The sequence below is a fragment of the Xenopus tropicalis genome, chromosome 1, assembly GCF_000004195.4.
Source record: "Xenopus tropicalis strain Nigerian chromosome 1, UCB_Xtro_10.0, whole genome shotgun sequence".
Lineage (NCBI taxonomy): Eukaryota > Metazoa > Chordata > Amphibia > Anura > Pipidae > Xenopus > Xenopus tropicalis.
The window spans coordinates 140,179,806-140,192,791 of NC_030677.2; the positions used below are offsets into that span (position 1 = coordinate 140,179,806).

At 39.3% G+C, this 12,986-nt stretch overlaps 1 protein-coding gene across 2 annotated transcripts; it reads right to left on the reverse strand.

Moving 5' to 3' along the window:
- Positions 1 to 421: 421 nt before the first annotated feature.
- haus4 (HAUS augmin like complex subunit 4) lies at positions 422 to 11,561 on the reverse strand. Of its 2 annotated transcripts, none has more exons than XM_012971399.3 (9): positions 11,529 to 11,561; positions 10,233 to 10,372; positions 7,971 to 8,102; positions 6,298 to 6,438; positions 3,968 to 4,064; positions 3,433 to 3,578; positions 2,371 to 2,501; positions 2,226 to 2,294; positions 422 to 2,145 (listed from the first exon to the last, which is right to left on the reverse strand). In XM_012971399.3, the coding sequence occupies exons 1-9, from the start codon at positions 11,551 to 11,553 to the stop codon at positions 1,962 to 1,964; spliced, it is 1,065 nt and encodes a 354-aa protein (XP_012826853.1). In that variant the 5' UTR covers positions 11,554 to 11,561; the 3' UTR covers positions 422 to 1,961. The 2 variants fall into 2 exon arrangements, with proteins under 2 accessions (XP_012826853.1, XP_002941558.1); XM_002941512.5 differs by lacking the exon at positions 11,529 to 11,561 and adding an exon at positions 10,563 to 10,751.
- Positions 11,562 to 12,986: the final 1,425 nt, after the last annotated feature.

A 12,986-nucleotide genomic window follows, 5' to 3' on the forward strand; every position in this document is an offset into this window, starting at 1 on the left:
CTAGATAGTAGCTAAAGTGGATTCCAACTCTAAAACACTGTACAGGAACAGGAGACTTTCTAGCCAAAGAGCAGACAGAACCCAGCACAATAACTACAAGGAGTTAAGGTATACCCCACAAGATAAGGACATTTCTTGAGAAGAAACATTATAATGATTAACACGTATTTTATAAAGTGCATATTCTGCAGATACAATAGATTGAAACATGCCAACATGTTTCATAACAGTCAGTAATATGAACACTAATAACTCCAACGTAAAGACGCGCAGGGGAAATGTCAGATCGGAAAGTCCAAGATGCACTAGAGTCTTTCTATGGTATTCCAGAGCTTTTTCTTTTTTCCTTTCCAATTTTTTTTTATTACTACATTTGTTCTCGCAATGAATAATGCAATACAAATAAAAGGCCAGACTTCAATGCAGTAGCAGTACCCAAGTGGTAATACTGCATTTAATAATAGCCTGTACCTGCAGCATCATTACTCTGGTCAGGAAACATCTTCCCAAGAAAATCCAACCAAGCAGTTCCACATAATGAATATAACCATATCTATAGTTAGGGCCAATAGATCAAAACAATAAATAATGATATTGGCTTTGTTTTTGGCATGTATAACTTATACAGCTCCAATCACTTAACATTTGCATGCAGTTTACGGAATTTAAAAAGTTGTCTCAATTCCCATGAGTGCGCTGGATTTTTTTATAATTAAAGTTAATTACAATCTAAATAGAATTAGTTGATGCATATAGAAATATATACAAATTGATTCTATTTATTTATGATGTCTTACAATATCCAGTATATTTTATACTTGCGAACCTGCAACTAACCACTACCTTTAATTACATCTTCAAAATTAAAGGGTTTATTTACAATAATTACATCATTAGCGATCACTAGTTTGCAAAAACATTTTTTACAGGCTAAGACCCCTTTAACACTAGGGGGCCCATTCATTAAACCACAAATTTTGGGTGATTAAATGCACGATTGGAAAAAATTCGGAGTAACCACAATAATTTCTAATGTGTGAAAATGTTGCCAAAATTCTTTTCTTGGTCATACGGAAATATTGTGGTTGCGATGCAAAAGTCCAGAAATTTTCGGATCCGCACAATCCATAAACGGCGCAAAAACCTTTTTGGCTTTGAAACCTTCAATCCATGATTTTGGAAGCCTTCCATAGCACTCAATGGCACTCTACAGATCCAACCAGGCAAAAAGATAGTCACGATACCAAAGCTTGAATGAATTCCGAAATGTTCGTAGTCGTTGTGAAAAATACGACTTTTTCATGGAAATAAACGCAAACCACGAAAAAGTTGTGGAATTTTAAAGAAAATATTGTGGACATAACAAAAAGTTCTATAAATTAGAAAAAATACAATTTTTTTTCCTCAAAAAAAAATAAAATAAAAAATTGTGGTTTCATGAATGTGCCCCCAAGTGTTATTAACAGAATTGATATCAATGGCATACTGGCCAAAAACTGCAAGGTGGCCATAGAAAGCCCTTATTAGGCAGGAAGTTGGGCAATATGTTCAAAATCAACCTTACTGGGCATGTATGACACCTCAAGGTATTGTTTCAAAAGTCTGTCCTGCGATATGACCAGATCACATTTGGTCAATCCAAAATGAAGATTTTATTGTGAGTGCCACTTGAATGGATAAGATACTGGCATATGAAGCGAGCTATCCTCTCATTTTAGCCATCAGCCAAAACAAACAGAACAATGCTATTTGCCCATGTCAGTAGACACTATGTAGCTGGACATAGGGAAAATGCCCTGTGTGTCGCCAGCTTTAAACAGAAAAATATGGTGGAAGCCAATATTTTATAACAAAACAAAAGCTCTAGTTAGTCTCTGGTGCATATCTACTAGTCTGTTTTTAATAAGTCTGGTCTGGTCATTAGAGGATGAATGAAATCCATTTTTCAAAAGCTGATGTCTTCACGGCAGTGACTTGCTGAGTTCCTGAAGCATCCAGCGGTTGTCTTTAATCTTATCCTTTAAACGAGTGTATTCTTGAACTAGCCCTTCAAACTCTGGACCAAGGAATTCATAGGAAGCAAGAATCTGCTGGGACATTGACAGCTCCTGCTTCTCCTTCCTCACTTCAGCCTCCAAGCTATCCCTACAATCAGAAAGAGTAAAGGAAAATTACACACAAAGCCTTGCTACAAAATTCACAAAAAAATTAAAAAAAAGTCTCACCTTATTTGCCGATGGACTGCAACCTTCTCTGGGGAATAACAGTCAGTAAGGACCTGCAACTCTTCCATCCTAAAAGCATAAAAACATTGTTGCACTCTGATGGAAGTCTACATTCCAAATATGATAACCAACAAGAGGCTCTCACCTAAGTTTTAGAAACAGTGCATTACTTTTAGCCTCCAAATATTCTGCATTTATGCGATCAATGTCTGACTGAGCTTTAAGACGGAGTTCAGAGGCAGCTTGTCTTAGAAGGGACAGACAGCGAAGCAGCACCTATGACAAGAACAGTAAAATGTAAATAAAAACATTTGCTAACATCATGCTAAAGACAAAAGGAAGGCAAGAATTATTTAACGTGTTATGACTGTGTGCATTAGAAAATATTTTGCCATTAACTTCAATTTTGCTTTCAGCCACAGTCAATATGCGTAATTTTTGATTACTGCATTTCAGAATCTGTAAAGGACATATTTCAGTACATGATATACATATAGTTTATATTCTTATGAAAAAAATGTCAATTATCTCCAGTAAGGTATGTCTGGAAACCAAACAGAGCCCTCAAACTCTATTTGTAAATGTGATGTATACACCCTTCATTTGTACAGCCCTACTTAATATGTGTGTTATAAAATGAAAAAAGCAAATATATCCTGAAAATACAAACAGTGAAAGGGAATTCTGCCCTAGATTGTTGTAGTTTACTAGCCTGGGCACTGAGGAAGTAAAATATGCACCAAGCAACAGAACATGCCCAAACCTATATTAAAAGGATGCACCAAATCCACTTTTTTGGTATTCAGTGGAACCCTGAATCCTTCGTAAAAGATTTGGCTGAATACCAAACTGAAACTTAATTTGCCTATGCATATAAAGAAAAAACAAAGGGTAAAGAGAACCACGTACGCAGCGCGAGGCAAAAAGTTTTCAACATCAAAGTTGAAAATATGGACTCAGTTCGGCCAGAGGCATGGATTTGGCCGAATCCTGGCCGAATGCCGAACTGAATCCTGGATTTGGTCCAGCCCTACTATATTAACATTAAATTGTTCCATTTCAGCAAGTGCATTGCTGTACAGTTATGGAAACCATGGAGGATGAAAGTTCTGGAAAGTACATGACTGTATTCGGATTCCTCTCAGCGTACAATACATGTTTCATGCTGTCAAAAATACGTTTATATTTATAGCATGTATTTGCTCACATGAGGATAAATTTCCTGCTGCTTTTCTAGAAGTGCCCGCATTTCCTGATGCTTCTCTTGATCATTCTGTAAGCGTCTCTTCTCATCTTCCAGAGTGCTGGCTAAACGTAGAACTTTTGCTGCACGAAGGACATCGCCTTCCTCATCTAAGCAAAAAAAAAAAAAAAAAAAAAAAAAAAAAAAAATATTTTCTCTTTTCTGCACAAACAAAAATGTACTGGTAAGGAATCCCATTAAAATACTTTCTAAAAACTGATTATAGTGACCATATAGGTTTACTAGAAAGAAAGGATGAGAGACTCTGCTGGGTCAACTAGTTATATCAACTGTTCATCAGCAAAAGGGATATCTTTTCATTTGCAGTGCCAAAGGTGCAACCCCTGATCTTTTCGAATTCTCTTATCTATATGTCAAGGGCTTACTTACCAAAGAAGCTTCAATGATCAGTGTTTTTGGATGATTTTACACACACTTAAGTCTACTGTAGTTAATCTGTATATGTAAAATGTAAAAGTAAAAAGCAATAAATATGTACCTGTCTCAGGCTGGTGGAAAGACAGAAATGTGAAACACTTCTTTTTCAAAGCCTCTTCCAACTGTTTGTGTAGACGATCTCTAACCCAGAGAACAAGCTGAGAATGAAATAAACACAGCAACAGGCAACATCTAGTTATATTATGTAGTGTCAAAGTGGCAGTTTTTGGCTCTCTAAGTATAGCACATACTATAAGTAAACATACTAAAGGGAAGAACATCTATAAACATGCATTTATTTTGTAGTATACATTTCATGCAATTCGGTTTAAAAACCCATTATGTTGGTAGCTCTAAACTCAAAATTCATGATGCATGCTGAAATCAGATTATAGGTATGTATGTATTTATTTAGCTAGCACGACAATGTACGCAGTGCAAAAGCATAATATATTATTATTATTATTTTATTATTAATAATAAAATAAATTATTATTGTTATTATTAGTGAAATAAATTATATCAATGCTTAAGTGTTTAGGTGATTTCAACAACAGAGAACAACTGTTTGCAGGAGCAAACAAAATAAAAAAAAAATATGATAACTACCATAAATGAGATTAAAACACAATGTGATGTAGTAGGCAAAGATACATTTAAAAAACTACAAATTTAAACATGGGATTAAATTAAAATGTTGGACTTTTTGCTTTTTTTTTTCGTTTACTAAGATTGCTGGATTGACAGGCCTTTGAAAACAGGAAATGTATAACTGTTTAAATAGCTGCTTCAGTATACAATAAGGTGGAAGACACATGGGGCGATTAGTTGCCGTGGCTTTTTGAAAAGTCACGGCAACTAATCCGCGCAACTAAATTGCGCGATTTGTTACGGTGGCATAATTGTACTCTATGGGGCACATTTACTAACCCACGATCGGGCCGAATGCGTCCGATTGCGGTTTTTTCGTAAAGATCGGTCATTTGCGATTTTTTCGGAAAATTGACGCGACTTTTTCGTTACCAATACGATTGTGCGAAAAACCGCGAGTTTTTCGCTGCCATTCCGAAAGTTGAGCAAAATCTGGCGATTTTTTCGTAGCGTTAAAACTTGCGCGAATTTTTCCAATTCGGTTGGAATTCGTGTCTTAGTAAATCTGCCCCTATGTGTGGAACGTTGCAGCGACTAATCACCTGTGTGTCTTCGCCCTAAATCACATACCTTTTTTTCTGTTGTGCAGCAACTGCCTCATGTTCAGAGCATTCTCATGGTAACCTAGTGCTGGGCGGTATACCGATAAAAACCGAACACCGTTTTTTTAAAAAAAAACTATATAAATTTTTTACATACCCCCATACCGGTGTGCGCGCTTCCTGGCAATTTTTCCAAATACTTCCGGGGTGCGCACGCGACGTCAGCACGCACGCGACGTCAGCACGCACGCGACGTCAGCACGCACGCGACGTCAGCACGCACGCGACGTCAGCGCCATCGCTAGGACGCATCATTCAGAGTCGGATACCAATGTGAGCTGTCGGGGGTGCCTGCGGCTGCCTGGCCAGTAATTATATTTTATGTGAAGGGGATGGGGGGTTATATTTATGTGAAGGGGATGGGGGGGTGTTTGGGGTGGGGGGTTATATTTATGTGAAGGGGATGGGGGGGTGCCTGCGGATGGGGGGGTGGCGGGGGGGGTGTTTGGGGTGGTCACCTAATCATGCATGGGGAAAAAAAAATACCGTCAAATACCGTGATACCGATATAATTTTGAAAAATACCGTGATATAAATTTTTGGTCATACCGCCCAGCTCTATGGGAACCTGAGCTCCCTTAAAGTGGGAGTGATTTTGCTCATTTGCAAATTATAGCTTGGATTCAGTTCTGGATTCTGTCTTAATCTTTTGTGGTGGATTCACTAGCCAAATCTAAATTAGTAATTACATTGGTTATTAAAAAAAAAATTACTCTGGTTATTCAGCTACTTTCTGCAAAGTTCTAGTACTGAGTAAAACTTTGTAGCCTGTCTTATTAGGAACCATGAGAGCTGGGTGCTTTAGAACCAACTGGGGTGTTTTCAGGTAGGAAAGGTGACCTTTTATAAGACATGTACAGTATTCCCAGAGATTTAGGGCAGTGTAATACATAGAAGAATACTTGTCTGAAGACACAGCTGGTCTGAATAAGTATTCTGGGTTTTGTCCAGCAAGCAGCAGATTACATATGACAATATCCTATATTTTTAAATGTTTGCTCTAGTGGAATCCTTACATTAGCACATGTGCTAAAATTTGCCAATAGAAAAACATTACTATAAAAGAATGCATTGAACTGCTGAAAAACTACATAAAATATCATATTGGTTGCTAATACAGCTGCAATATTGCTATTACCATATTTGGTGGAAGCAGGTTAAGAAGATCTTGCTTGTCAAGCCCAAGTATAGATGCAGAGTCTGATGGTGGCACCGAATCAGCTGCAAGCAGCCGAGAGCACTCAGAAACTAGCATGCATTGTTGCAAACCATCCTGAAACTAAAGAGATTATGACAATGGCTATAAAGAAAGTCTAGAATTGTTTATATTAGTTTTAAGTTTTTTTTATATTAGTCAGTGCTTTCAAGCATAAAGCTGAGAACAGGTCCAGACTGGGATTCAAAATAGGCCCTGGCATTTCATACAATATACAATTCCCCCCCCCCCCCAGCCCACTAATAGTGAATAGCATATTACAGCAGCCCCTTTGGCATTTGCCAGAATCCACAGATTGCCAGTCCAGACCTGGTTGAGAAGCCTTATCATTTAAAAAGCAATGATTATAAGTTGATTGAAACATACAAATTACATTATGCAAATTCTGTATCATAATAAATATACACTCGAGTATAAGCCTAGTTTTTCAGCACCCAAAATGCGCTGGAAAAAGTCACCCTCGGCTTATACTCGAGTTGGGTGCCATGGGTCCCTCCAGACTAGCACCCTCTGTCCTTTGTGTGCAAATTAGGCCACCCGTAACCAGACTCTCCAGTGCCTATTGTTTTTGTTGACCCTCTTCTCCACTTACAGAGCTAGTTTACTGTTTTTCTTTGAAATATATATTTAAAAACATATACCCCACTGATGCCCCTAATTGTATTGGTATTTATTTTGATTATTGGAACTTAGCAGTAGCTGCTGCATTTCCCACCCTAGGCTTATACTCGAGTCAATATGGTTTTTCCAGTTTTCTTAGGTAAAATTAGGTACGTCGGCTTATATTCGGATCGGCTTATACTCGAGTATATATGGTATTCAAAATGTATTTGCACATTTATAAAGAAAGCATCAAGGCTCAGGCTTTACAGAAGATGCATCAAATATGTTACTGTCTTATTAGGCTATGTTACTGTCTCACCCGTGCTGTCTGCCATTGACTAAAATGGCAACTGCCTTTCACCTGCAGAGACAAGCAGATTTGAGCTTGAAAATATTTTGGTCAAAATTCTGATAATGATGCCTGTCACTGATTTGACTGACATCTGCATGCCACCACTAGTAAGAGGTGTTCAAGTCAATGGCAGGCAGCATGGTTAGTGAAAGGCATTTTTCCACTGGCAAAGAAAATAATCTCTTCAGCCTAATATAGTAATGTCAAAAAGGTATCTCTATTACCAGGCTTTTTCTTTGAAAATTATAACTTTTCAAATAATGCATATTAATGTTAACCATGTAATCTTATGCATCCTTCCCTGATAATACTTTAGTATGAAACACTATGTTGAATAAACTGTTTCAATTGCTATGGGAAGCATAATACAAAAAAACACACTGAGGGAATGAACCCCAGGGTCAATGTGTTGGCCCACTTTCTAATGTAAATACTTAGAATAAGTATAGACTTGTGCAAGTTGAACAACTGAAGAGCTACAATATACATATGCATTTTATTTCTTCTATTTTTTCCTGTTGTGATCTATTCTGGACATTTCAACATCAAAAAAAGGATCACACCTTTTATGTTTTAGGGTATGAATATTTAGAGCATTTAACAAAAATGTATTGTATGTTTGTAGCAGGTTACTACTTACCTTTCTCTCTTCTTCAGTTAAAGAGCCCTCCTGCTTTCTGACCTGAAACTCTAGGAGCATCTCCTGCACCAGTTGATAGATCACTTCTGACCGCATCCACAATTTCCTCTGCAGCAACAACTCACGGCGTGTCTGTTAGAGCAAGAATGAGTTGTATGAATGTGCAGTTAAGGTATTAAGATTTCTTTTCTGCAGGAAAAAAGTACCCAGAAAAATAAATGATAAGCTTAAAAAAAGTAAGGCATCATAATGATTAAAAGATTCTAACATAAATAAAGCAGGAAATCAGGCAAGATTTAAAGCATATTTTTTAGAAGGCCATTAGTCTCACAAGCAAACACAGTGCAAAATTCAGTAACAAGCGTGGTTAGGTACGGTTAGTAAATAGTCTTTACATGACCCACAGAGGCCCCCAAAGGGCACTGTGTAGCTCTGATGGTAGAGCTTTTGACTTCCCAAAAACACTGCATAGCCCACAATTGCCACAAAACATCACACTACCATCAGAGGTCCTCAGAAAACATGGTATAACCTACATGGTCAGGTCAAAGCAGCTCCTCAACAGCAATAACAGTGTCCCCAAAAGGAAATTCCCATACACAGACACCCCCTCCAAAAAAAAAAAAAAATGTATGGCCCACAGCACCCCATTCATCACCACAGCAGCCCCCTTCAAGGACATAGCATAGAACACAGTGGCTGCCTCAAGGACTGCACTGTCTGAAGTCTGGCTGAATTTTGTTGAAATCACCACACCTGAAGACCCTCATAATGCTCGATCAGAGAAGCAAATTCCGAATGCAGCAAGCTCCGAATACCAGCAGGGCATTCAGCAGCTTTAGACAAATTGTCTGCTGCTTACAAGCTTAAGATTTTATACCCTGACACAAACATCATCAACATATTTTTTTACATACATTATCTAACCAGCTCATTGGATCTTGATTAAGATATGCAAGTACCATTTTTTAAGATTAATACACATGTGCAATCAACAGTTAGGCTAACCCAGGAGCTAGTAATTAACACTTCCCTTTTTAGCCTTGCTTATTAGGCAAGGCTATTTTAATTCAGCATGCTGGCCATTAGTGGTAATGTCACACTGATCTTTTGTTTATTTACAACCACTGGGACTTTGCAGGTGCCTGATGTTCTATAGTCAGCATAACTTCTTACTTACTGTAGGGGATCAGAGAACTCTGTCCCCTGTTTCTCAGTCTGTGACATCATCCAGCCTAGCTACAGACTGGGGAGGAATGCGATGCGAGGCTGGATGCCCCAGTGCACGTCTGGGAAGAGGTGTGCTTAAGTTTGGAGCCAAAAATCTAGGGGCAGGCCCAGAGTTGATAAAGGGAGCCTCTGTTGTTTTTGCCAGTTGTTGGAAGAGAGACACAGAGTGAGCAGCCAGTACCACTTGTTGTGCGTTGAGACTGAAAAGAGAAGAGTCTGCAGGGCTGCAAGGATTACAAAGTCCTCTGTGGAATCTCCTGTGTGTGTCCCCTGGTGAGAACAGGTATTGCTCATTTGCCCGCTACGTGGGGGCAGCCACCTTTCCATAGGGGAAGGTACTCTGGGGCAGGTAGCGCTACCTGGGGGGACTTAAGAGCTCTTGGGGAAGGGACTGAACTGATTTAAGGGTTGGGGTCATCAACTAGACACCTACTGAGACTGTGCCAGGAGTGGATAGACTGCACAAGTTCATCAGGACAGGAAATTCAGTTATCCCTAAGCTGTTTTAAATTCTATTTCAACAGTTATATAAAGTTTGATATTGCTGCAAAACTGTGTGTGATTATTTCCTAGTGGAAATCCCCTTGAGGTGTGTTCCTTAGTGTCCACTAGGTGGAGGCACTGCGCTATAATCCTAGTTCCCAGAATCTTATAACTCAAAGAGAACGAAAATCTCCTGTAATAAAGCCTATATACAGCCCAAATTAAGTGAGTTTGCCAAGAAAGGGTTACATTACTATGTGTAATTAATTAAACTTAGCTAAAGCCTTAAGACTTTATATATACTGCTGCTGCTTGACCTGTTTCTGAGTAAATCCCTGCCCTAACACCTAAAGAGTCCCCTGACCAAAAGAATGACTGAAGGTATAGAAGCAATAGTGTTTATCTCCACTCCCTTCCTGTTCAAGCAAAGGCATAGGTTCTAGCAAGAGACTTTTGAGACTGATGGTATTTAACATGTCAAATAAGCAATGCAGTTACAATGTGGTACCATTTTTATAATGTTGAAAGTTACAATCTACACAAAATTACCTCCTCCAGCTCTCGGTTTAGGCTGGCACTGCCACCATTGGGCCCCAGTATCTGACAGAGTTCAATGAGAAGTTTGCCAAACTGTGGATTTCTACTAAGGTCCTCTTCATCTAACTGCAACATAGACAGTCGGCTGCTTACTGCAAAGATAGGACAGAGAGAGAACCCATTAAATAGGCCCAAATATAGATTCATGAGTTTTTCTTAAGAGCAACATCTGCTCAAATTTGGCATGTCAAATACATATAGTTCTGCATAAGGCTATCATGATACTTAAGAAAAATGTGTATTTATCAGTCTGTCAAGAATAATAAGGGTTCAACAGCTCACCGTACTGCAGCGTCTGAGCCATTTTGCTCAGGCTTTATTTCACTCTCGTATAGCAAAACAGAACAGTGAAAAGCACAGGGACAACAGGGAGAAGAATTACTCAAAGCGCTTTAGTCAAAGTACGCGCCAAGGCGCTGCGCAGTAAACTAGTTCGTCACTTCCGGTGCGCGGTGTCACGTCTCTCTAGCGTTCAAGGAAGTCATTAAACTCGAAACCATTTTATAAAATTTGTCTACCAATCCTGCGCCTCAGCTTGGTAGTTGCTTTCACCAAAAATACATTAGAAAAAGTGTGCCTATTATCGTAGTTTAGAAGAAAATGTATAGGGGTTTTAGGCCGCTACCCTCGGTCCGATTCAAAGCTGAGTTGTGCATATTTTTGTTACTGTGGTCGAGAGTAATACATACAGTTATAGTGCAGTGATAGACAACGGATACCAAATGCTGGCTTGGATGTGAGATTGCTATGTACGTATTATATAAAAGTGTACTTTTTCATATTGTGCCCCATAAAAGAAGGATTGACTTCAGCTTTGAACTGAAAGTTAATGCAGTGGCACCTTTTGGCCTGATGCCTCCACCCCTGCCTATACCGGGGAGACCAGGCAGGAACAGGATCACTTAGAGCTGTAAAGTCCATAGTCGGCAAAATGTACCCACTCCTAATAAATGTAAATTGTAATAAAAAAATACAGTATGCTACAATGTCCTATTTCGCACGTAGTAGTCATAATAAAATACTTCTCTGCTGTAAGTATAAATACTAGTGTGTGGCTGTTTCACTAATGTGAAGTCCTGCTGAGCTACTAACCTTATTGTTATCATTTTTTGTCATTTGTTTAAACTTTGGGTTTAAGGAAAGTTTGTAGTTTCTTTAAATAGTACTACTATTGCTGAGTAAAAACACTATATTTCTGGCTTGCCTAATGAAAGATTTACAGAGATACACATGCTAGAAACTACATACTTGTTGCAGTGAACGGCGCCGCCATCTTGTCCAGCGTGTCTGGGCTATTGCTGATCTTCTGAACAGGTGAAATATGGGGAGACTTAAGGGCACTATTGAGCTACTGCAGCTTGACATTAACTCTTTATTAGCCTTTCCTTCTCCTTTAATAAATAAAATAAAAAGCTACAATGACATAGGCTTGTTTATAGATTTAGACCCAAACTTGAACTGTATGCTCGTTCATGTTGGCAGTGCCAGGCTTGGATGGCCAATAGTGTAGCACAGTGCTGTCCAACTGGTGGCCCGTGGGCCACATTGTTCCCCCCTGCACTAGTCACACCTCAGGCTGTAGGAGCAGTAGAAACCCACAAATAAATCCTGCACACTATAAAAAGAACATATACTGAGGTGGTACTGCAATTAAAACGTTTTTTAATATATACTTATTGTGCAGACTGTAGCAGTGCCAGCATTGTGTCACTGTATGCTGCCTGTGTGTGACATACTGTATAGGGCAGGCAGAAATTGCACACACAGGCAGCATAGGGCAGACAGAGAATGGCACACCATCCTGAACCAGTAACCTACAGGTTCTACGCAGTCTGGTCAAGCTTGCTTGTTCCTAGGTGCTCTGAATCCTGTTGTTGCTTCCTGCTTTCCTGGTCCTGTACACATGTTGTTTTCTGGTATTGACCCCAGGTAGTTCCTGACTTTGAGTTACTTGACAATTCTACAGTTATCTGGTTCTGACCTGGCCTGTCTTACTATGTCCATCTTTTTCGTTCCTGGCTCCCTCCCTAGAGTATATGTTTGGCTTCCTTGCCTGCCCCTGTGGGAGTTAGTGGATTCATGTGCAGTAAGTCCTGGCTGCACCCGAGTAGCTGACAGCCAGGCTCAAAAGGTGGCTGTTATAGGCAGAAGTGCATGCTTAGGAATCCATATACGCCCCTGTGGTTTGGGTTTGCCATACATGACCTTCCTTTGCTTTAATCTTGAGGCCTTGTGTCTTCTGGATATATCTACTGGTAAATAATGCATTAGAAGTTTATTTTATTATAATATATTTTGATGCAATAACTATACCCACCCAAAGCACCTCATTTTTCAGTGTCATTAATCTGAACTTCATAATTAACTCTTCCCACTGTGAACTTTCCCACTGGAGCCCAAAACTGCACTGCATATTCAGTCTACCAGTAAACTGTAAAGGGAAAAAACTAAACTTACTGGCACATGCTGCCACAGATGGCATTGCTGGCTACAGATACGTTTATTATCCACCAATACTTCTAAAGGTGGCCATACACGCACCGATATCGTACGAAACCTTGTTTCGTACGATAATCGGTGCGTGTATGGTATGTCAGCGAGCTGACCGATGTCGCAGGAAGCTGCTGAAATCGGTCGGCTCGTCGATCGGCCAGGTTAGAAAATTTTGATCGGGCGCCATAGAAGGCGCCTGACCAAAATTCTCCC